The 24885-nt window shown below is 43.5% G+C and overlaps 1 protein-coding gene across 1 annotated transcript in view; it reads right to left on the bottom strand.

Moving 5' to 3' along the window:
- Positions 1-24885, bottom strand: part of PIK3R6 (phosphoinositide-3-kinase regulatory subunit 6) — a 688429-nt gene that overhangs the window by 11412 nt on the left and 652132 nt on the right. The window contains exon 20 of the mRNA XM_086930633.1: positions 42-154. Coding sequence (XP_086786759.1) covers positions 42-154 — 113 coding nt within the window. The remainder of the gene's footprint in view (positions 1-41; positions 155-24885) is intronic.

The raw sequence follows: 24885 nt of genomic DNA, 5'->3' as shown, positions 1-24885 counted from the left end.
CATTAGAACTTTACCAGGCAGAAGAAAATGTGCCGCCTTACCTCTCCACCTTGTCGTATGTTCTCCTCACATCTTTATCCATGCACAGGGTGAAGGATGCATGGCTGGGACTCCGGGCTTTAATGCAGGAAGTTCGCACTGTGCTGGTATCACACTGAAACATGAAAAACTAGTCAGTTCCATTCCTGCTAATGAGTCTTGTGCTACCAAAAACATTTATACATGGGCACCGGTATGGACTGGCAAGGCCACCCTGATTACACTCACAACAACCTTTTTAAACCTTCTCACATGAGGCATCCAGCAAACTGCAAAGTGTGGTTGAAGCATTCCTGTAGTAAATGACTGGACACAGGAAGGCTGCTGAAGTAAGTTTATTCCCAGTAAAAGATCTCATCCATCTGGATACAAGTTAGAGCTTCAACTGCCACATCTCAAGTCATAACAAGTTAACATGACACGTCTTTAGATTCCAATACATCAGTACAATTTACAAGAATCAATGACCTCAGAGGTTCCAATACACTGATGTCATTTAAGGAAACAATATCATTCATCCAGTAGTTTATATCATTAGTAATCTTTAATTCTTGTTTTCACCAATTCATTCACATTGATTTCCATTTAATTCATATTAGGCATCGACATAAATTATTCCAATGCATTTCGGTGCAATCTGCACCTTCACCAGGGAACGCCTGAAAATTAAACACAAACATTTTCTGTAATCAAACTCTTCATCTCTATCTCATAAACTCACACAAAATCATATTAATTAATCATATACAACTTAAGTATCATATTGTGAACTTCATTAGCTCTATCTAAACTCCTTTAGTTAAAAAACATTTATTTGTGTATGGCACTCGGCGAGGATTTTTACTCCCCCTTCTAACCGTTAATCCGTGTAACATTGCGCGCTTGCCGCTGCCCGCTTGGGCATTCACACATTACCGTGAACGTTCTACCAGCCGTTAGGGGATGTTCCCCGAGTTCATCTCTCACCTTAATTGTAACAGGATTAGTCCCAGTTATGCGAAGCTACTCCGCTCCGTGTAGCTGCTACGCTGTTCGTTCAAACACGATTCTAGCGCATGCGCACCTTAAGGAAGTTCCGGTGTTTTTTTCAAGAGCTACTCAAAAATAACTATCTACTCTGAGGCTTTCTCCTCAGATACAAAACATTCGCTTCTCAATCTCACGGGTCCTACGCTATCAGCATTATCAAATGTTATACTGTTGTATGCATGATGTAGAGAACTGCTATAACATGAATAATACTCAGCATATACTGTTAGCTTTACAATGATAATTTCACTTTACAGATAACATGCAAATTCCATTCTTTGGTTAAGCCCATTGGGCTTAAGACTACACAAGTGGTAAATCCAATAATTTTCCCTCTGTAAGAGGATCTTCTTGTTCAAGAGTCCTTCTTTTTTTGGTACAATTTCCAACACGCAAGCCCTCATTTGGCTTATGTTATGTTTTTTCTCCATAAAATGTACAGCTACTGTGGATTTCAATTGTCCTGTTCTTATGTTACTTTTGTGTTCGTTCAAACGGGTCTTAAGTTTCCGTTCAGTGTGGCCCACGTAACCTTGTCCGCATGGGCATTTTAGTACGTATGTAATGTTGGTTGTGTCACATGTGGCATTGAGGTTTAGAGCAATTTTATGACCTTTCATCGGGTGAGTGATGCTCGCACCCTTCATTATATTATGGCAGTTTCCACAGTTCAAACATGGTACTGTTCCGCTGAATGTCTGTATGGCCGGGATGCCCGCCACCCCCTCCCAACACAATCCCCAAGGATGGGAGAAGTCGGACACTGGTTTGAACTTTTGGAAGGCGGGAGGGAGTCACCCTCCTGGCCGTATTTATTAAAATATGAAACAAAATTTAAAACATAAAATAAAAGTTTCATAATTATGTACAATTTTACATTTATTACATTTCGATGAAGACATGTTCTTTGGCTAACCTTAACAGATCTCTAATACAAAGGTTTCCTAGCCGAGTCTAACATCCTGCAAATGCATACATTCTAAATTAAAATTGTACATCCTAGCATTACAGGCCAACGGCAAGGTCTTAACCGGTGTCAGATCCCTACTACCAAAACTCACGCCCTCACGGTGTGAGTGGCGCATGCGCAGAGGACTCTACCCTCATTGCCAACTGTAACTTCCCTTGTCGTGGTGGGGGCCCCCTTTCGACTCGACGCCATCTTAAAGGTCGTCCGAGTTCCTGTGTGAGGTATCTGTAGGAAGGACAGCGTGGACCCCCCCCCCCCCATCCCCACACTCTCTATCCGCCGTCGCGGATATCCGGCCCCCGGGAAATTAGTAGGAGGGACATCTAGCCGCCTCCCCCCCATGGGAGGCGCCTATGGCCGTCTCCCCCTAGGCGACCCATCCTTAGTGGGTGCCGCCTCCCCGTGGGAGGGGCCAATGGCCGCCTCCCCCCGGGCGCTCCCATCCATTATTATTATTATTATTATTAATGGACATTTATTAAGCGCCTGGTTATGCCACTGGCGTGTCCCCGCGCTATGACAAGTGGAGTGACTGTCCCCCCTCCTCCCAACCAAGCTATCTACTGAAAAGGTGCGTTTTAAGTTTTTTCCTAAACTGGACTTCGGAGGGTTCAAGCCGAAGTTCCAGCGGAAGATTATTCCAGCGCTTGGGAGCAAGGTATCTGAAGGATCTGCCTCCCATACGAGCTTTGAATATTCTTGGGACTTTTAACAGCCCGGTCTGCGAGGACCGAAGACTGCGCGCAGGCTCATAATGGGCTACTAGGCTCTGGAGCGGAAGAGGTGCTTTGCCGTTCATGATACGATGACAGGTGGCAAGGGCCTTAAACTCCACTCTCCTCTCGATGGGGAGCCAGTGGAGCGCCCGCAAGGCTGGTTTGGCGGATGACCTCCTAGGGAGTCTAAGGACCAGCCGCGCTGCCGCGTTTTGAAGAACCTGCAGCCGGCCGATGACCCTGCCTGTGGCCCCCAGATAGAGCAGGTTCCCATAATCAAGTCGGGAGGTGACCAAGGCATGCACCAGTGTCTGACGAGCAGAAATGGGAAGCAGATCTAATACTTTCCTAAGAGCTCTCAGAACACTGAAGCAAATCCCTGCCACCCGACCGACATGTGGGCCAAAGGTGAGGTCCTTATCCAGCCACACGCCAAGGTTCCTGGCCTCACGGCAGGGAGCAGGAACTTCCCCCAGACAGGGTGGCCACCACGCCGACGACCACGCAGACGCTGCACCCCCCACCACGAGCACCTCGGTCTTGCTCCCGTTTAACTTTAAACAGTTTGCAGACATCCAGGCAGCAAGGTCTTTCATGCAGTTCCTGAAGATGTCCGCCGCAAGTCCGGGCGCGCGCGATAGGGAGATGACCAACTGCGTGTCATCGGCGTAGGACACCAGGCGGAGACCATACCCCTCCACGATAGCCGCCAGGGGGGAGACGTAAATGTTGAATAGAGTTGGGCTCAGGGACGAACCCTGAGGTACGCCCTGGCCCAACTCAAGTAGCAATCACCTAATCTGACTTGAAAGCACCTCTCAGAAAGGAAGGACTTGATCCAACCAAGCGCAGCTCCTGTCACCCCTCCTCCATTCAGACACTGTAGCAAGGTGGAATGTGCTACAGTGTTGAATGCTGCGCTGAAGTCTAGTAGGATCAATGCCATCGTTTGGCCCTCGTCTACTCCCTGTCTGAGTGCTTCCACCGCCACGAGGAGAGCGGACTCCGTCGAGTGACGGGGGCGTAAGCCAAATACCGAGTCGTGGAGTAGCGAAGCCATCTCCACGAACTGCATGAGCTGTATGTTGGCTATTTTTTCCGCCACCTTCGCCATATAGGGAAGGAGGGAAATAGGACGGAGGTTATCCAGTTTTTCGAAGCTAACGTTGGCCTTCTTTTGCAGAGGAAGTACCACTGCCTGTTTCTAGGCCTTCGGGACCACCTGAGACTCAAAGGAGATGTCCAGCAGCTGACGCACATAGGGCTCTAGTACTGGCAAGCTGTCCTTTAGCCGACTAGGAGTGGTCGGATCTCTAGGGGAACCGGATGTTATAGATCCACAAATACGGAGAAGCTCCGTAGTGGAAGGAGTGACAAAAGTGGTTAACCGATGTCCCCTTCCATTCTTGGGAATTCCAAGGGGGCAAGGCCGCTGTCTGTCCTCTGGGGGAAGGAGTTGTATATGTTGGAGACCTTGGTTGCAAAGTACTCAGCAATTCGATTGCAGCCCTCCGTGGTGCAAAGTTTCTTGGGTACTGCGGCGGATTTTCCTATTGCAATAGATTTATAAATAGAGAAAAGCTCCTTGGTGGACTGCTTTGCTTCCTCAATTTTATTGCAGTAGTACAATGATTTGGCCTTCCTAATCAGCATGTGATAGGCACGTCTGCAATCTATGTAAACTGTTTTGGCCTGCATGGAGTATGCAATCCTCCATTGCCTTTCGGCGCGTTTACATGCAGCTTTGGCCGTTCGCAGATCCTTATTGTACCAAGGTGCCGACCGTTGCACTCGGCCGCCTGATTTCGCCATACCCAGAGGTGCCACCTGATTCAGGGCTTCCAAAATGCGCTGGTCCAGGTTGGAATTAATTTCATCAACCCCGTCGCCCCCAGGATGACCTTTCTCGGTGAGTGCCAGATTTAATTTGGCCTGGGAGAACGCTGTCCATCTGCGCCTCGGGTGTTTATCAGCGGGAGGGTCATTGGGGCGAGGTCCCTGTATTTCGATGGTAAAGGGGACGAGGAGATGATCGGACCATGCGATGGGAATCGGGGCTTGGGCATCCACTTGACTCCAGTTAGCAAAAACTGGGTCCAGAAGGTGGCCCAACTTATGGGTGGGTTGCGATACCTTCTGTTCAAATTGTAAGCTGGCCATCGTGTGGCATAGCTCGCTCGCCACCCTGTCCGTGGGGGTATCTAGATGTAAGTTAAGATCCCCTAGGACCAGGTATTTGTCCGAGCGTAAAGCGGCTTCTGTGACGCCTTCCACTTACTTTTCAACAAAGGCTGTAGTGGAGCCAGGAGGACGGTAAATTAACAGGCCTTTCAGGGTGAAACAGCCATTAATAGAAATGGCAAAGGCGCCAGCCTCACTGTCGTCAATCACAGTGCGATCTAGCTGACATTGGTAATCTTGTCGAGCAACAATGGCTATGCCGCCCCCTCTCCCCCGTATTCTGTCTAGCCTTTGCAGGCAATAACCTTTAGGGATGGCCTCAATGATCTCCGGCATGGAGTCTTGGTCAAGCCAAGTTTCCGTGAGGAAAAACAGATCCCATTGTTTCCCAGTGAGAATGTCATGGATGTCGAGGGAGTGTTTCCGTAGGGAGCGTACGTTTAGTAGACCACATACCAAAGTATGTTGGCCTGCGGTTAGCGCCTTACCTGTGTTGAAGGTGTAATCACAGTGGCTGCAGCCCGCATTAGTCCCTGCATCAATGCTGTGGGGGCAGAGCCCGCACAGCTCTCTGCGGAGGAGAAGTAAGTCATCTCGACTCCAGGAGACTTGACAAGAGGGAGAAGCAGGGGGTATGGCGCCCCCCTCTAGGGACCTTGAAATTACTGCTCACCGATCATGACCTTACCGCCCGACCAAAATAAATACGACAGTTGTTTACCTACTAAGGAAGAAAAAATTCAGACATTGCCTTGACGTGTCAACGACTGCTTACTCCTACCAAGAAAAAACATTATCCTACAGGCAGAAGTCACATCCTTAATTTAAACATTCCTTTACTTTTCTACAAAGGAAAAAAGGCCTATCTCAGCAAAACTTTATTTAAAACAAACATTGCCATAAGGGGCTGGTGAGTGGGTCAAAATTGCTGCTTGTTCCGTCGAGGGCTCACGAGCGACGAGTGGGTGCAGCCTTCAGAGCACAGGAACAAGAGGACGCTTCTTCGGATTCCCGCTCTATTTATTCTTTTGCGGGAGGGCGTGTACCCTCCTCCGGTACGCCTACTGGGCGTGGTCTTCGGTGTAGGTGTCTAGGACAACCCCTCTTGGGTGGGAAAAGGCGCGCCCCGGCTACGCCGCTTCGGGCATACCAGCCGAGCCACGCCCCCGCCCAAAATGGCTTCCCGGGGGGATCGGGGCACCCAACCATACGTTCGGGGGGACCGAGTGGTCGCCCCTTTCCATTTGTTTAACCTCTCTTTCGGAGTTTTTAATAGTTCACCAATATTTTTGCCTCAGGTAAATGCGAACAGTGGTTCCTGTTGGAATATTCCTTTGAAATCCGGTTCTAGTTGAACCATTTGCCAATTTTTTCGGATGATTTTATTAAAATTCGCGCTTACGTTGGAATATTTACTGACACACGTTATTCTTTGTTCTTTGATTTTTAGTGTCGCTGTTAGTAACTCTGACCTGGTTTTTCTGTCTGTTCTTCCCCTTGATTCTCTGATTATTTTTTGTGGATAACCTCGGGCTTCAAATCTTTCAGCTATGATGTCTAACTGTTGTTGACAAGTGTTTTCTTCCGAGACCAACCTTTTCACTCTAAGAAACTGGGAGTATGGTAGATGTGTTTTTAATGCTTGAGGGTGGCGACTCTGATATTGCAATAAGTTGTTTCTGTCTGTAGGTTTACGGTATATGTTGATTGTGAAGGTTGTTCCTGCTTTAGAGATCTCTACGTCCAGAAATTGTATGACATCATTACTCAAGGTCCAAGTGAAATCTATTCTATCATTTTTGGTATCCAGAATTTCCAGTTGTTGTTTTAATGACTCTTCTGTCCTTTTCCATATCAAAAAGATATCATCAATGAACCTCACAAACATGAGGAGGTTGGTGGCCCATTTATCATCATGGTAAATATGTTGGTCTTCGAATGACGTCATGAATAGGTTAGCATACGCCGGTGCGGCGCAATTCCCCATCGATGTACCATTCAATTGACTGAACCACTTGTCTTTATAGCAAAAGTAGCTGTTGTAAAGTGTGAACTGCATTAGTTCCATTAAGAACACTTGTAGGTCATGTGGATATGTACTTTGTAGCAAAGCATTTTCTATGGCTTCCAAGCCTACCTGGTGTGGTATCGAGGTGTACAACGATTTTACATCAACTGTTGCCATTATGCTTTCATCATTTATCTCCACTTGTTGTAGTTTTATCAAGAAGTCTGTTGTGTCTTTTATGTATGACAAACTCTTAGATACCAATGGCTGTAGATGTTTATCGATATACTTTCCTGCAGGTTCGTGGATGCTCATTTTTGTGGAGAGTATTGGACGACAAGGTGGCTTAAGCAAGTCTTTATGTACTTTTGGTACCATGTACATATATGGGCTCCTAGGGCTGCCTTGTGTGAGGTACTTTTTCACTTTCTCACTAATGATACCATTGTCCACTGCTTTTTTAAGGATGTTTTGTAAGATCTTTTTCATTTCTTCGGTAGGATTCGCTTGGATTTCCATATATAGATTTGGATCCTCTAGTTGTTCTTTAACTGTATTTTCGTAAAATGCTGTATCGAGTATCACCATCGCTCCTCCCTTATCAGCTTTTTGACACATTATTTTCTGATTTGCAGCTATGCCTTGTATAGCTCCAAATTCCTTGTTGGACATATTCCGATGCTTGTTTTACTTGTTGGTGTTGATTTTACTTATTTCTTGTTTACATAAGTTCTCAAACAAGTCAATGGTTTTATGCGACGTGGGTGGCATGTAAGTACTCTTGGTTTTTAATCCTTTCAGCTCATCTTCCTGTTTTGGTGTTGGGTCTATAATCACGTTTTCAAAAAAATGTCTTAATTTCATTTTCCGTGTGAGTTTAACCCCTTCGGTGCTGCGGTAATTTTTGCCGTGTGCGGCAATTTTCAAAATACCGCGTTACATGACGAGCTCAGCTCGTCATCAGCACACGACACCCGTGGCTGATGACGAGCTGAGCTCGTCATCAGCATCGAAGGGGTTAAAAAGACTCACTTCAAGTTCAAGTTGATTGGTACGGACTGTAGGTACAAAGGACAATCCCCGTTGTAGTGTTTCTATTTGGATGGTACTCAGATGTTGATCTGAAATGTTTATGACCAAGTTCTCTGGTTTGTTTAATAGTTTTTCTTTTTGTCCTTCTTTGAAGTCACATTGTTTGTGGCTGAGATTTTTTCTTTTGTTTTTACTACGTCCCCTCCGGGGTCTACTGTTTCTTCTGGGCCTTCGCCTAAAAAAGCCTCAGGTGTCGGTTGTGCTTCTGTGTTCTGTGGTCTAGGTGTTTTGGTTGTTCTTCGCAATTCATTAGTTCATTTTTCACTATCAGTTGAGGATGTGTCCGTCTGTGAGGTATATGGTCTGGTTTGACGACGTTTTGCATAGACTTCAACTTCATTTTTGCCTCTGGTAAATGCGAACAGTGGTTCCTGTTGGAATATTCCTTCGAAATCCGGTTCTAGTGCTAGTTCTAGCATTGGAATATGTCCAACAAGGAATTTGGAGTTATACAAGGCATAGCTGCAAATCAGAAAATAATGTGTCAAAAAGCTGATAAGGGAGGAGCGATGGTGATACTCAATACAGGATTTTCCGAAAATACAGTTAAAGAACATCTAGAGGATCCAAATCTATATATGGAAATCCAAGCGAATCCTACCGAAGAAATGAGAAAGATCTTACAAAACATCCTTACAAAAGCAGTGGACAATGGTATCATTAGTGAGAAAGGGAAAAAGTACCTCACACAAGACAGCCCTGACAGCCCTAAGAGCCCATATATGTACATGGTACCAAAAGTACATAAAGACTTGCTTAAGCCACCTTGTCGTCCAATAGTCTCCACAAAAATGAGCATCCACGAACCTGTAGGAAAGTATATTGATAAACATCTACAGCCATTGGTATCTAAGAGTTTGTCATACATAAAAGACACAACAGACCTCTTGATAAAACTACAACAAGTGGAGATAAATGATGAAAGCATAATGGCAACAGTTGATGTAAAATCGTTGTACACATCGATACCACACCAGGAAGGCTTGGAAGCCATAGAAAATGTTTTGCTACAAAGTACATATCCACATGACCTACAAGTGTTCTTAATGGAACTAATGCAGTTCACACTTTACAACAGCTACTTTTGCTATAAAGACAAGTGGTTCAGTCAATTGAATGGTACATCGATGGGGAATTGCGCCACACCGGCATATGCTAACCTATTCATGACGGCATTCGAAGACCAACATATTTACCATGATGATAAATGGGCCACCAACCTCCTCATGTTTGTGAGGTTCATTGATGATATCTTTTTGATATGGAAAAGGACAGAAGAGTCATTAAAACAACAACTGGAAATTCTGGATACCAAAAATGATAGAATAGGTTTCACTTGGACCTTGAGTAAGGATGTCATACAATTTCTGGACGTAGAGATCTCTAAAGCAGGAACAACCTTCACAACCAACATATACCGTAAACCTACAGACAGAAACAACTTATTGCAATATCAGAGTCACCATCCTCAATCATTGAAAACACATCTACCATACTCCGTTTCTTAGAGTGAGAAGGTTGGTCTCGGAAGAAAACACTTGTCAACAACAGTTAGACATCATGGCTGAAAGATTTGAAGCCTGAGGTTATCCACAAAAAATAATCAGAGAATCAAGGGGAAGAACAGACAGAAAAACCAGGTCAGAGTTACTAACAGCGACACTAAAAATCAAAGAACAAAGAATAACGTCTGTCAGTAAATATTCCAACGTAAGCGCGAATTTAAAAAAAAATCATCTGAAAAAATTAGCAAATGGTTCAACTAGAACCGGATTTCAAAGGAATATTCCAACAGGAACCACTGTTCGCATTTACCAGAGGCAAAAATATTGGTGAACTATTAAAAACTCCCAAAGAGAGGTTAAACAGACATTCAGAGGAACAGTACCACGTTTGAACTGTGGAAACTGCCATAATATAATGAAGGGTGCGAGCATCACTCACCCGATGAAAGGTCATAAAATTGCTCTGAACCTCAATGCCACATGTGACACAACCAACATTATATACTTACTAAAATGCCCATGCGGACAAGGTTACGTGGGCCACACTGAACGGAAACTTAAGACCCGATTGAACGAACACAAAAGTAACATACGAACAGGACAATTGAAATCCACAGTAGCTGTATATTTTATGGAGAAAAAACATAACATAAGCCAATTGAGGGCTTGCGTGTTGGAAATTGTACCAAAAAAAGAAGGACCCTTGAACGAGAAGATCCTCTTACAGAGGGAAAATTATTAGATTTACCACTTGTGTAGTCTTAAGCCCAATGGGCTTAACGAAAGAATGGAATTGACATGTTATCTGTAAAGTGTAAATATCATTGTAAAGCTAACAGTATATGCTGAGTATTATTCATGTTATAGCAGTTCTCTACATCATGCATACAACAGTATAACATTTGATAATGCTGATAGCGTAGGACCCGTGAGATTGAGAAGCGAATGTTTTGTATCTGAGGAGAAAGCCTCGGAGTAGATAGTTATTTTTGAGTAGCTCTTGAAAAAAACACCGGAACTTCCTTAAGGTGCGCATGCGCTAGAATCGTGTTTGAACCAACAGCGTAGCAGCTACACGGAGCGGAGTAGCTTCGCGTAACTAGGACTAATCCTGTTACAATTAAGGTGAGAGACGAACTCGGGGAACATCCCCTAACGGCTGGTAGAACGTTCACGGTAATGTGTGAATGCCCAAGCGGGCAGCGGCAAGCGCGCAATGTTACACGGATTAACGGTTAGAACAGGGAGTGAAAATCCTCGCCGAGTGTCATACACGAAGAAATGTTTTTTAACTAAAGGAGTTTAGATAGAGCTACTGAAGTTCACAATATGATACCTAAGTTGTATATGATGAATTAATATGATTTTGTGTGAGTTTATGAGATAGAGATGAAGAGTTTGATTACAGAAAATGTTTATGTGTTTAATTTTCAGGCGTTCCCTGATGAAGGTGCAGATTGCACCGAAATGCAGTGGAATAATTTATGTCGACGCCTAATATGAATAAAATGGAAATCAATGTGAATGAATTGGTGAAAACAAGAATTAAAGATTACTAATGATATAAACTACTGGATGAATGATATTGTTTATCAAGGCTGGAACCCAGCATCCGATGCTTGTGCCTAGGGTGACACACCTGTGATGGAACAGGTGTGCGACCAGTAAAGTATCTTAATACAACTTGGGGGGAGGTGATGCCCTAGAGCACAGTTTAAACAGATATAACCATTTAGGAGCGGTGCACAACCCATTTACTTGAAGTCATTTAAGGAAACATCACAGTGGTCTTTATTCCGTTGGCAAAGAATAATGAGGCACCTGGATGTTATATTGTAATTCTTGTATTGTTTAAATTAAGTAAATATTGTGTATAGCTTTAAGGCTCGTGTTGGTGCGAGCTCTGGAATTATACTGTGCCATGTAGGTTCCAGCGAGGCTTGTTCAGTTAGAAGCCGAGCTGAGATCAGAGTGGTTGTGCTGCCTGGCGCTAACCTGTTCTTTGTATCACCTTGCTATCCTGAATAAAGGAAACTCAAGTAATCCGGCATAATTGATTACTTTACAAGTGGCGACGAGGGACGGAGATGTAACACGTTTAAAGGAATTTAATACAACCGGAAATTGGACGGAATGTAAAGTATATGAACGGAGAGCTTCTGGTGGAAGTAATCGTTGGTCCAACATACAACTTCATTTGGAACTTTAAGAAGTCTGGTTTATCTCCTTACGAGGGGAGAAAAGCATTTTTACCTCCTTTTGTGGCGAATAGCGTGACGGTTGGAGAACGCCTTCGACTGCATCATTCGAGCAGCGGCGTGATTCCAAACGCACGACGGTGCCGATCTCGAGACGTAGTTGCTGTCATCTCCTACGTCAGCGAGTATGCACGGAGTAATGCGCACTGATGTCATCGCGCAAGGTCATGTTGTGAGACCTTGCGTGGTAGCCATTTTGAGGTGACAATTTACTTCTTTCAATACATTGTGTACTCACCGGAGCGTAAAAAGAAACTGGGATAACCATTGTGTATTCACCGGAACGTAAAGAGAAACTGGAATAACCTGCGCCAGTTATAAATAGATATTGGAAACTAGGTGATAATTTAAACGAAAGCGAAATTTGGCAAGTAAAGGATGGAACAGGTGAGACAGACGGGGGCACTCAAGAAATCTGAATTTGATTTTATTAGATTGAATTTTTGAGGAGTTTCATTTTTATTATATGCAAAGGAGTTTCAAGTTATTATATACAAACGAAGGTACTGATAAACTGTGGTCTACATAATTTATGGTAAAAGGTGACCACAACGTGGTTAATATAGAAAAGGATATGGCTCAACAAAACTTTTCCATTAGTGCTCCACAACCCTTCTGGGCCACTTTTTCACAGCTTGAAATTAAGTGGGTGGAGTGGAAGGAGTATTTTATTAATTACATCTGTGCCATCGATGAAGCAGGCAAAATGAAACCAGAGCAAAAGAAAAGAATACTCCTACATTCACTCGGACCTAAGGGTTTAAAGACTCATTCACGCTTGCAAAAAGTTGTTCATGCGGACCGTCGATGACTTTGAGAACACTTTAAAAGATATGGACAGATATTTTGCACCAAAGGTGTGCATTGGGGTGATAAGACATAGGTTCTTCCAAAGAAAACAGAATAAAGATGAAATGGTTGATGAATGGGTTGATGACTTGAAGAAATTGGCCATTGATTGTAAATTTGGTGACCTGCATGATGACTTTATATGGGATCAATTAGTCATGCACAATGACAATTCGCCTATACAAGACCGTTTATGGGTAAATGGGGATGCACCTCTGGACGATGTTCTTGCTATATGAGGAAGTTAGAAATGTCTGGTAGGTGTGCTAATGTAAATAACGATGCAGAAAAGTAATCTGGAAAGGCACCAACAGTGGTTTCAAGATACAAAATACGTCAAAAAAACAAACTAAACAATTTCAAGAAAGATGGACAAACCAACCTTTCAAAAACCAGGGAAAGGAAAAAAGTACTGAAGAAAGGAGGTGCTATTGACGCGATAGCAGAGAGCATTTAGCTTTCAGCAAAATATGTCCAGCTCTACGGAAAAAGTGTGCTGTGTGTGGTTTAGTTGGACATTTTAGCAAACTGTGTCGTAGACGCAGTAATGTGAAATGTATTTGGAGCAAAGAATTGGGTATGGATGAAGATGTCGAGGATGATGAGGTTTGTGTGAAAAATGTAAGGGGAAATTTTGTTTTAAATATCAAAGAAGAGTCAATGGAGGGTAAACCAATATGCGAACTGTCTTTGGGTGGTGTATGTGTAAATGTTTACGCTGACTCTGGATCTCCGTACACCATTATAAATGAAGAGGTATAGAAAAAGAGGTTTACACACAAGATTGGAGATAAATTGGATGTCTCGGATGCGAATCCTGTAAGTTACACAGGGGAGAAGATAGATATGTAAGGGTTCAGATGGCTTACGTTTTGCTTTAAAGGGAGAGTGACCAGAGGAAAGTTGTATGTTGCAAAAGTGGGACCATCCGTTTTGGGATGGCAAAACAAGAAAAATTTACATATCATATTAGATCCAAATAATGATGAGAAAGTACTTGTATTGGATGAATGCAGCAAGATAAAGGATACATTGAAAAGGAAATTCACTAGTGTAGTTGGACAAGAGTTAGGGATGCTTAAAGGATTTGAACATAGAATTATACTCAAGGGTAATGCTCAACCTAAAGTACACAATGTTAGACCTATTCCTATGTTAATAAGGGAGGAAGTAAAGAAAGAAATACAAAGTCTTTTAGCTAACGGAGTTATTGAGGAAATAGAAACATCCGAATGGATTTCTCCGGTTGTAGTCGCAAGGAAACCCAACAGAAAAATGTGTCTTTGCATTGACTTGCGCCACCTAAATAACATTTCAATCGAAAAATGTCCTTTACCCAAGATAAATGAGATGGTTTTTTCTTTAAGAGGGGCAACTTGGTTCTCTACCATTGACCTTTCTGCTGCCTATCATCAGGTTGTTTTGGAGCCTGAATCAAGGACTCTAATGGCCTTTATCACGCCGTTTGGGTGTTATCAGTTTAGGCGAATGCCATTTGGCCTTGCATCAGCCACGGCTGTATTTCAGCGATTGATGCACAAGTTGTTTGGAGAGGAGGAAGGAGTATGTTTCTTCCAGGATGATGTTTTGATTGCTGGCCTTGACAAAGATGACCATGATGCTAAGTTGATGACAGTGTTCGAAATATTGAATTCAGCAGGGCTAACCGTAGAACTATCTAAATGTAAATTTGGTGAAAGGAGTGTTTCTTACCTAGGTCATATTATCAGCGAGGAGGGAGTCAGACCTAAAGCTTCACTTGAGGAAAACATCATAGCATCACCTGCTTCAGTATCTAAAGGTGAAATAAGATCTTTCTTGGGGATGGCAGAGTACTGTGCAAAATTTATAAGCAATTTTGCGTCCAAGGTATACAACATTAGATCTCTGCTTAAGAAGAATGTGAAATTTGAATGGATAAAAGAGTGTGAGAGGGAGTTTTCTGAAATTAAAATGGATTTACAAAAGGTGAATGCACCTAATCTTGATTGTCTTTTAACCATGGATGCAAGTGATAAAGGATTGGGTGCTGTCCTCTCACAGATAGGTAATGATAATAAAGAAAGAATTATTTTGTTCGCATCCAGAGCACTATCCCCTGCTGAAAGCAGATACCCTATAATTGAAAGAGAAGCTTTGGCTTGCGCATAAGCGTTGGAACATTTTCGTGCTTTTGTATGGGGAAAAATGGTTACCATTTGCACGGATCACAAACCTTTGGTTCACTTCCTTTCTACTGAGGGGATTGCAACTGTGTCAGCCAGGTTGGCCAGGATATCCATGCGTATGAAAGAGTACATTTATAAAATTGTTTATGTGCCTGGGAGAGACAATGTAGTGGCAGATTGCTTGTCGAGATTACCCACTCCGTTGGAGGAATGTGTTGATGACCCATGGGGGAGTTTTAGTGTGGCTTTGGTACAAGAATCTGAAGTTCCTGCCATTAGCAAAGAAGAATGGCCAGAAGAACATAGCAAGGAATAGGATTTGATGGATGTTTCTAAGTATATTTGTAAGGGATGAACAAAAGAAAAATATATTACAAACAATATGAAACCTTTTTGGGAAGTACGTTTGGAGTGTCTTATGAATAAGATGTGTTACTAAGAGGACACAGAATTGTTCCTCCTGTGAACTTACGCAAAAGAGTTTTGCAAATGTGCATGAAGGACATTTTGGAATAGTTATAATGAAGTTAGCAGTCAAGGGGGTATTTTGGTGGCCGAAAATTGACAGAGATGTTGAATATTTTGTGAAAGCCTGCAAAGTTTGTAGCTCGACTGACAAGTCATTAAAAACTTTGAGACCAACAATGAGTGAGGGATTAATTCCAAGTCTTTCTTGGGAAACTATAGCGGTTGACATTTTTGGACCAGTTGGGTAACTGAAAGAATACAGTTTGGTAGCTCTTGATCTTTTTACCAAGTGGCCTATTGTTAAATTTGTAGAAAAGGTTGACACGCAAACCGTTCTCAATTTCTAGACAAGATATTTGTGATGGAAGGGTTGCCTGTTATGTTTTGATGGACAATGGGGTACAATTTTTATCTAAGTTGGCCAAGGATTACTTTGAGAGGTGTGGGATCAAACACAAAACCACAGCATTATATAATCCCAGAGGAAATGGCACTGTGGAACGATTTAATAGAGTGATTAAGGGTATTTTACAAGTTGCAATTAATAAGAAATTGGATTGGAAAGTGCAAATACAGAAAGCAGTATGGTCCTATAGGGTTACTTCGCAAAATAGTACAGGGTTATCTCCTTTTGTTATGATGAGGGGTAGGACAGCTAGGTGTAAGTTTAACCCTGGATGGTTATTTGAGGAAAATGTGCAACAATGGTCACCTAGGAGGAGCCAAGCTGGTCACCACGATGGCCGCTTAGGCTCCCGGCTCCGTCGACCTCCTTCTCCTGCCACAAGATCCTGCTATTTATCCTGCGCCTAAGCCCTGCCCCCGCATAGATGAGTCGAAACAATGCCTGACCGTTTGATCCAGAGTGATCCACCAGATTTGATGACGGAGAAACGTCGCCATTAAGATTGCGGCCTACACCAGCTTTGGAGCCGGGGCCTCGAGTGAGGGAGCAGCCAGCTACTAGTTGAACAACATCGGCCATGGGAGTCCGGGAAGGACCGGTCAGCCGGTATGGAAGTTGAGTGTTGCTCGATTTTAACGGTAGGCTTCCAATCTGATTAGCAGCAAAAGCGGAGCAATATAATAACACTGCGGCTGCAGTTGAAGTGCCCTAAATGACGGAGCCCGGAGTGTGAACGGCCCAGACGTTGCCTGAAACTCGGCTCGATGGATGCGGGCGTAACCTGAAGGCAACCCTGTCGTGTCCCAGCAAATCGATGGGTCCTTACGCAAGCCGTTACTTTGCATCAGAGCGGGACTTCACCTGCAGACATGGGGTACAGATTGCGAACGAAGTGAACGAAATGGCGCCCAAAACCGACCTATGTACTACTCAGACCCGCTCCTCCAGAGAGACTGGAAAAGACCAAACGGACAAATTGGGACGACATATCCTGTTCAAGGGGTCTTCGATGGAGGAGAAGATCGTTGCTATCAAGGGAGAAGAGATGGCGCTGGCCAGGGTTGAACTGACGCTTGGTGCTGTCATGGCGGCTATTGGTGGCCTTCATTCTTCCCTGGGCCGGAGAGTCCAAGCCCTGGATAATAAACTGGCCACAGTTACGCCTGAGCTGGGGCTAATGAGAACGGCCTTCGTTCGATTTAATAACAAAACGAGAGGCATGGCACCCACAACGGCCAAACTAATTGATGGCGTAAACCCCATGAAACGGAAGGTGCGGGAGCTTCAGGACAACAAGCTAGCTAATATCCGAACACTGGGAGTCTCGGACGACACAGTGTGTCAAACATCAGCTCTGACTATGGAAAAACTGGTCCGTACTATCCTTCTGACGGCTCATGCGGAGACTCAATTGTGGTTCGATAGTGCGGCCCTAACTTTCTTCCCGGATTTTATTCAATTGGATCCGAAACAACGCCAGGGGTTCTTGTCGGTGAAGAGGGAACCCAGAGACAATGGGATTAAACATACTCTGTTATTTCCAGCTCGCCTCCGTGTGCAACTTGAGGAAAAGCTTTTGGTTTTTTGACTCTCCTGAGGTGGCAGCAGTTTGGCTGGGAAGTATCCATCCATGCGTCTGATCGGACGGGCCAAGGTTGAGAATGGTTGACCGTTTGATGACATTTGTGGAATTGGTGGCTGTGCGGGACTCACTTTATATCATTAGTAACGGGGGGCGAGGCAGGCGAACAATGATTACCCTGATTCGAAGACGTTTAATATTTTGCCAAGTGAATCCGTAAACTAAGGGGAGGCTCGGATCTGGCGGGGGAGGAGGGACCGGGGGCCTGAACGAAGGTCCTCCTCCACTTACTATTTTTAGTTAATTTAGATTAGATGGGGCAACAGGCACACTGCTAGTTGGGGTCGAGCGCAAGCTACATGCAGGGGTGCAGGGTGGGGGGAGGGGAGTTGCGCGTGTTGCGTTGTTTATTTTTTTGGTTTATTTCATGCGGAGATATCCGTAGTTTATCCTGATTATATTCTAGTATCAAGGGGCAATGCAAGCTTTACTATCCTGACTTGTTTATTTTATGCATAGATCTCCGAAGTTTATCCTGCTTATGTTTCAGTATCGGGTGGCAATATAAGCTTCATTATCCGGACTTTATGGCTGGGCGGGGCCTGAGAGCTATACGCTTAGGACACATCGTGAATTGTATCTATTGTGTAATGTCAATTGATTATAGGCGTTTGGGTCTCGGCATCCCGATTGTTGTCCTGTATATATCCTGATCTTTGAATGGTTTGATTTGATGTTCGTGATTGAATGTATTGCACCCAATACGCCTTTATTATCTTTGTTTTTATATTAATAAAAAGATTTAAAAAAAAAAACAATGGTCACCTGAGGTAGTGAAAAAGAATTTGGAGTCAGTCCATTTAAAGAATATTATGATAAACACCATGGCGTGAAAGATACTCCTGTTGTAATTGGTGATTGGGTACGCATCAAAAAGCCTTTTATTGTTCAAAAAGGTGAAAGTAAATTTGATTCACCTAAGCAGGTTGTTGAAGTTTTCAGCAATTCAGCTGGGCTGAATGATGGGAAGGTTTGGAATCTCAAAGATGTTGCTTTTGATATAAACCAAGATCATGGTAAAGAGAATTTTGAAACAGAACGATTTAAGAACTTTGAGTGGGTTGAGGATTATTTTGAAAATAGCGATTTACAATCTCAATTAGCCTTGGGAAATCTGAATTCACTATCTCCAGAACCTTTCCAAAGAGAAGGAATTGATGGGCCTAAACCAGCCACAAATGAAAACATGTCAGGTGTATCTCCTTCTTCTCTTAGGGGAGGAGAAGGGGTTGTAGATAATTCCATTGTTGACAGTTCTATTGATGTTGAGATGTCTATGTCTAACAAGAATATGGAACCAAACAAAAATACAAATTCTAGTGTTAAAGAGGTTAATTGCATCAAGAGGAAAATAGTGTTGCCTGCTTGGCTCAAAGAATATGTAATGTAGTGTTGTTGTTTAATTTTCATTTTTTTTTAATCTTCATTCCTGGTCATTCCTTAACATTTTCCTTTCTCCCCTTTTTTTACCAATGTCGTTACTCTTTATTATAAGACGGGGGGATGTGTTACATTGTAATTCTTGCATTGTTTAAATTAAATAAATATTGTGTATAGCTTTAAGGCTTGTGGTGGTGTGAGCTCTGGAATTATACTGTGCCATGAAGGTTCCAGCGAGGCTTGTTCAGTTGGAAGCCGAGCTCAGATCCAAGTGGTTGTGCTGCCTGGCGCTTACCTGTTCTTTGTATCACCTTACTATCCTGAATAAAGGAAACTCAAGTAATCCGGCGTAATTGATTACTTTACACTGGACAATTTGTTATGTTTCAACTTCTTACTTCTGTATATGTCCTGATATTATAGTAATGGGTACAACGTAGAGTGACCCATGTGCTCTTTATACAGATTTAAACAAGAAAAGCTGAGATTACTCTTTGCCTTGCAAAGACTTATGATTTTCCCAATTTGTAGAGGAAGATGCACCAATTAATGTCAAAATAAGTAAACTTCTATCTAAATCTGCATATGTTTTTCCCCTTTGGTTAGGTAAAAATTGTCTCCATGCTGTGAAATTATCTTGTGAAAAAATGGCACACGAGAAGAACTTAAGCTATTACTATTGTTTCCACTTAAAATAAAATAGCTGCTAACTTTTTAAGCCAATACTATTGCTTTCCACTTAAAGAAAAATAGCTGCTAACTTATTAAGCTATTACTATTTTTTTTCACTTAAAGAAAAATAGCTGCTAGCTAGACCATGTCAAGGTTTGGCCACCAGTACCAGCTCCTTCAAATGTAGGGAGAACTGAGGTGGCTCAGCAAAGTACCTTTTTAGAAGGGCTTGCATGGGGTGAGGCATGCAAGTGAATACTTCACCCACAGCATACTGATAATAAGCCTAAGGTTCAAATATGCCCAACAAACTATGTACATGAAGGAGCAGCACATACGACTCCTCAACCAGGCGAAGGAAATAAGGATAACAATAAAAGTTAGAAACAAGAGAAGGAACTATGCCATGAACTGTTCGATTATTTTAATGCTTGGGTTGCTGACCTCACTTACAGCTTTGGAGCCCCAGAATTTAATTGATTTCTGCAGTGCACTTAATTTAAGCCAGATAGTTTTATGCGCCGCCCATATGGAGGAGAGAGAGTACACACTCAATCCCATTTTTCCAAACCTAAACTGATAACTGTTACTTCTCTTTTTGAATTAGGTTGGACTGGTCATAGAGCTGCATTTTCCGTTCTCCAACCCTACGCCACCAAAGTGGTAGCAATTAAATTCCACGCGGACTGCTTTACTGTTTGACAGGACCTCATCTAAATTACGTAGCACATGTGCACCCTGTTTACTTTGGGCCTGGTCTCCTACCTTTTCTGGAGATGTGGAAACTTGCTCTGCACATTTTAATTGTGATTACATTAAATACAATTTGAATGATTGGATTACTACCACCGTGGATACCACCATTCCTTATAGACCTCTCAACCATCCTAGGGAATATTCCTTGGCCACATGGTTTTTGAGTGCAGTAATATAAGATAAAATGAATGTGAAAAGTAAGAATGACTACGGCATATCATCTATGCATTATCAGGACTAAACAAGGTATCCAGCTTAACTAAGGCACAACACGAATTTTGTTTAGAAAATCTTGTGCACTATCTTTCTGGATTGAAGAGGCATCAAAGAAGTTAATATTGTTTTATTTTTAATGATACCTTTAATCCCAATGCCTGCGCATCATCCATCAATCTGTCTCGCCATCTCTGTGTAGGGTTATCGAATGGTTTTCCACAGTAAAACCGAAAATATCCATCTTTTTCATCCAACAGTAACGAGGCGATGGGTCTCGGTCATTGCTCTTCTAGTGTAGACAGGCAGTGTACACTGCTATTACTATTTTTGGGGACTGTATATGAAGAATGCATCAAGGTAAAAATTAAAACGCATCTCCTTTGGTTCTGCGCTGGACCCATGCTCCATGAGGGTAGCCAAGTAATTGGGTCCAGTGATAGCTTCTCCTAGACCAAACTCTGCCATTCTCCTTTCTAATAGGTCAGGCTCGTATGTTGGAAAAAGGCCCTAAACATTCTATCACTAAATAAACCTATAGCAGATCCCGAGTATTTTGGCTCTTCAAAGACCCATTTCTCATCTCCATTTCCCTGCCAAACTTCTGAAAGGCACAGTTAATACCCAGCTATCAGTAATCCTGGAGACGGACAATATTTTGAACCTTCATTGGTCGTGATTTTATTAATTTCACAGCACTGAGACCGTATTCATTTCTGCTGCGATCAACCTCCACATTATTCTGGATGTAGAGCTGCCATGGCATTACTGGGCCACTCCGTAGCCTTTGCTACGATCTCACATGCCATCTAACTAGAATGCCTTGTAACCCTTGGGATAGTTCTTGACTGGTTTGTTTAGTATTTTAGTGATTCTTCTCAGGCGATGTCTATTACTCTTTTTCGTTCTCCTTCCAAACCTATTTCCTACTCGGTGCCCAAGGCCTCTTAATTGTGTTCTGCTTTGTACAGTCTGTGTGTGTGTGTGTGCATATAAATATATAGTGTCTCTTCCAATTCAAGGTATCAATCTAAGCCTATATGCTAATGCCGATAATGCTATGTGGATGAATGCCAACTCTTTGCATCTTAATTCTGGTAAAACAGAACTGCACTTATTTGGTAAGGCATCAGCTGGAACCACAACTGGTGGCTGTCTTATTGCGGGCGCCTCCTGCACTGGCTACCTCAATCTCTTTCTGAGAAACTCACTTCTACCTCTTTTTTCTGCACAGGGTTCTTAGGAAACTTATCGTTCTCCTCTATGATTTTCATAAGAAAGTGGTCCAGGTTATAATCTGTTTTCACTCCTTACATCTAAATAACTACCTACTTGGTGTCTAGGTTATAGCATATACAAAACACAGCTGCTTGTCTTGTGTTAGGGTTGGGTAAGCACGCACATTTAATCTGATCTCCTCACTTTGGTTGCCATGTACAAACAATGTCGCTTCAAAGCTCGTTTTGTGCCCCAATGCTATGTATTCTCTTGTTCCTAATTGGCCAGGCTTTTTCCCCCGTAAATATTCATAAGAAGTTTACTCTTTGAGAAGAACTTCTTTGTTGTCCCTTGCTTTCGAAGCACTAGGACTGGTGTCAATCATTCTCCGTGGTGATGGCTAAAACTTAAAACCCCCCTGCCTAGAGGAACTAGACTTCCTGCTCTTTGCAAATCACGTACAACTCTTTTCTCTTAGGCACAATTTGTAATTAGTTTGCACTAGTCCGTTTTCAGTGCTAGAACACCCTGCAGCGCTAGTATACATTGTCCATTGGCATGTTGTTAGATCTGGGGGTCTCAAGTTGGCAGAGGTAGGTATCTATGTCTAAATAGGGACCCTTGCTTCTAGTCAGGGTAAGGGGGATACACTCTTTAGATAACCCCTGCTCACCCCCTTGGTAGCTTGGCACGAGCAGACAGGCTTATCAAAGACAATGTGTAAAGTATTTGTACCAACACTCACAGTAACACAGTGAAAACACCACAAATGAACTCCACACCAGTTTAGAAAAATAAAGTATCTTTTTCTAACCTTTACAAGACCAAAACGACAATAATACAACACACACAGTTCAAGAATTATTCTTTAAAAGAGTTCTAGGGTTTGCGTCAAAATAATCCACAGTTGCGTCACTTTAGCTCAAAGTAGCTGTAGATGTGACAAACGTTCCAAATGGAAGCTGCAGCGTTGAAAAACAAGCGATGCGTCACTCCTGAGACTCTGGGGAGGCGATGTGACAGCCCCGCTGAACGCAGCGGGCGTGTTGCGACGAATCCGATCTGTATGAGGAGGGAAGCGAAACCTTGTATGGATTCCAGTGCGCAGTTTCGGTAGGAAGCGTCTCGAAAAGGCACGATGCGACGATCTTCAGGACGGTGACGATCTCAGGTGTGGCAGCGTTGCGCAGCATCGATCTTCTCCTCTCGCGGCCCCTCGATGCGATGGCTTTGCAACGATGTTCGCAGAGACGTGATGCGGTCCGCATGCAAGCGGTGCGGTGATCTTACCCAGCGACGACAGGCTCTGCAACGATGTTCGCAGTGACCGTAATCTTCCCGCATCTGGCAGATGCGTACCGCAAGTGAAGGATGCGTCGGCTCATACAGCGGCAACAGGGCTGCGACGATCTCAAACTTTGCAGCGGCGGGAATTTCCTCGCACTGTCGGGGATGCGATCCGCAAGCGAGCGATGCGTGAAAATTTGCAGATTGTCTTACTTTTTTCTTCTCCAGCTTCCCAAACAGCAAGCACAACTTCCAGATGCACCACAACTGGACCAAGCACTCTAGGAAGGGCAGAACTCATACAGCAGAGTTCAGGGGGAAGCAGGGGGTGAAGTTATTTTGTTCCTGGGACTTCTTAACAGGGAGCCAGCTCTACTCAGGCCCTTGGAGATCTCTTGAAGCAAGGGGACACAGCAACCGCAAAGTCCTCCCCCCCCTCTCCTTGGCAGCAAAGCAACTGCAGGCCAGCCCACAGTCCTTCCTCTTCAGTCTTTCAGCTTTCTCCTTGGCAGAGGTTCCTTCTTGATTCCAGGATGAGCCCATTTTCTGTAGTCTGGAGTCCTATACTTATACCCCTAAAAGTCTTTGTTCCCTTTGTGCAGGGGGGCTCTGAGCCCGGTATGAACCACTTCTGGGTGTTCCTTGAGCACTTTGTTTTCCCGGCTTCTCCTTTCCTTTCAGAGAGAGGGGCAGGGTCGTCAGCCGCCCAGCAGGAGGTGGAGCCAGTATTGTGGAAGGCAGGCACAGTCCTATTCAGGCCCAGGTGCTACCCCCTACCACCACTCTAGATGCAGATGGAGCTATTCAGCCCAGGGATGGCCCACTCAGCCTCTGGGAGCCACCCAGCCCCTGTCACTCACAAACCAGAGAGTCAATTCACAAACAAGCCAAGGCACACAGAAAGGTCAGACAAGAGAACAGCCACTTTCTAAAAGTGCTGTTCTCAAACACAGGATTTAAAAACCACCTTTCCTAAAAGATGTGTTATTAAATTCTGAGTTCAGGGATACCAAACCGGTATGTCCTTTCTTGCCCCTATGGGAAGATATGCAGGTAACCACTGTACACAGCATTCCCCATGATAGCCTATGTGCAAGATAGCCCTACAATAGTGAAAAACGAATATGGCTGTAATTCACTACCACAGAATGTCACCTGCACTAGTACATGCTCTACCTTTCACATTAACTGCACCCTGACCAAGGGGGTACATTGGGCCTTCCATAGGGGTGTCCAATGTGTACAGAAAGGGGAGGGTAAGGCCTGGTCAGTGGGGACACTGGCCAGGTTGACATGGCAGTTCACAGACTGCACACAGGCATTGCGGTGGCAGGCCTGAGACACCATTTTAGGGCTACTTCTGTGGGTGGCACAATCAGTACTGCAGGCCCATTAGTAGCATTTGACTCACCAGCCCTGGCACACTCAGTGCACTTTACTAGGGACTTCCTGGTAATACAAATATGCCAATCATGGATAACCAGTTACACTTACAATTTACTCAGGGAGCACTTGCACTTTGACACTGATCAGCAGTGGCAAAGTGTCCAAAGCATCTAAACCAGCAGAAACAAAATCCAGCACAGCATCAAAAATACAGGAGGTAGAGGCAAAAAGACAGGGGAAACCCCGCCAAAGATGCCAGGTCTAACACATGTGTGCACTCTATAAAATGTAGTCATTAAACCATTGTAAGAGTTGAATGCGTGTAGCTAGAGTGTTGAGTAAGGGAAAGATAAATGAACGAAGATAGTGGTAGGCATGGACTAGAGTAGCAATAGGAATATGAAGAGAAACTAAATTGAAAAAGTGGAAGAAAGCAATCCATGGCAGTGTCCTACCAGAAAATCAAGTTTCAATATTGACTCACAAAAATATTTACTACTGAATATCGACTACCACTGTAACATCAAGGTATGTAAATCCAGGTATGTATAGATTTACTTCATTAACTTCACATCTATTTACCTTAATGACATCTATGTCTCCATGGTACGTGGAGGTAATGAAGGTAAATGTATACCCTCC

Source organism: Lissotriton vulgaris, chromosome 7 (genome assembly GCF_964263255.1).
Source record: "Lissotriton vulgaris chromosome 7, aLisVul1.2, whole genome shotgun sequence".
In the NCBI taxonomy this organism is placed as follows: Eukaryota; Metazoa; Chordata; class Amphibia; order Caudata; family Salamandridae; genus Lissotriton; species Lissotriton vulgaris.
The sequence above is the reverse complement of the archived record's forward strand: the minus strand, read 5'-3'. Positions and strand labels throughout refer to the sequence as shown.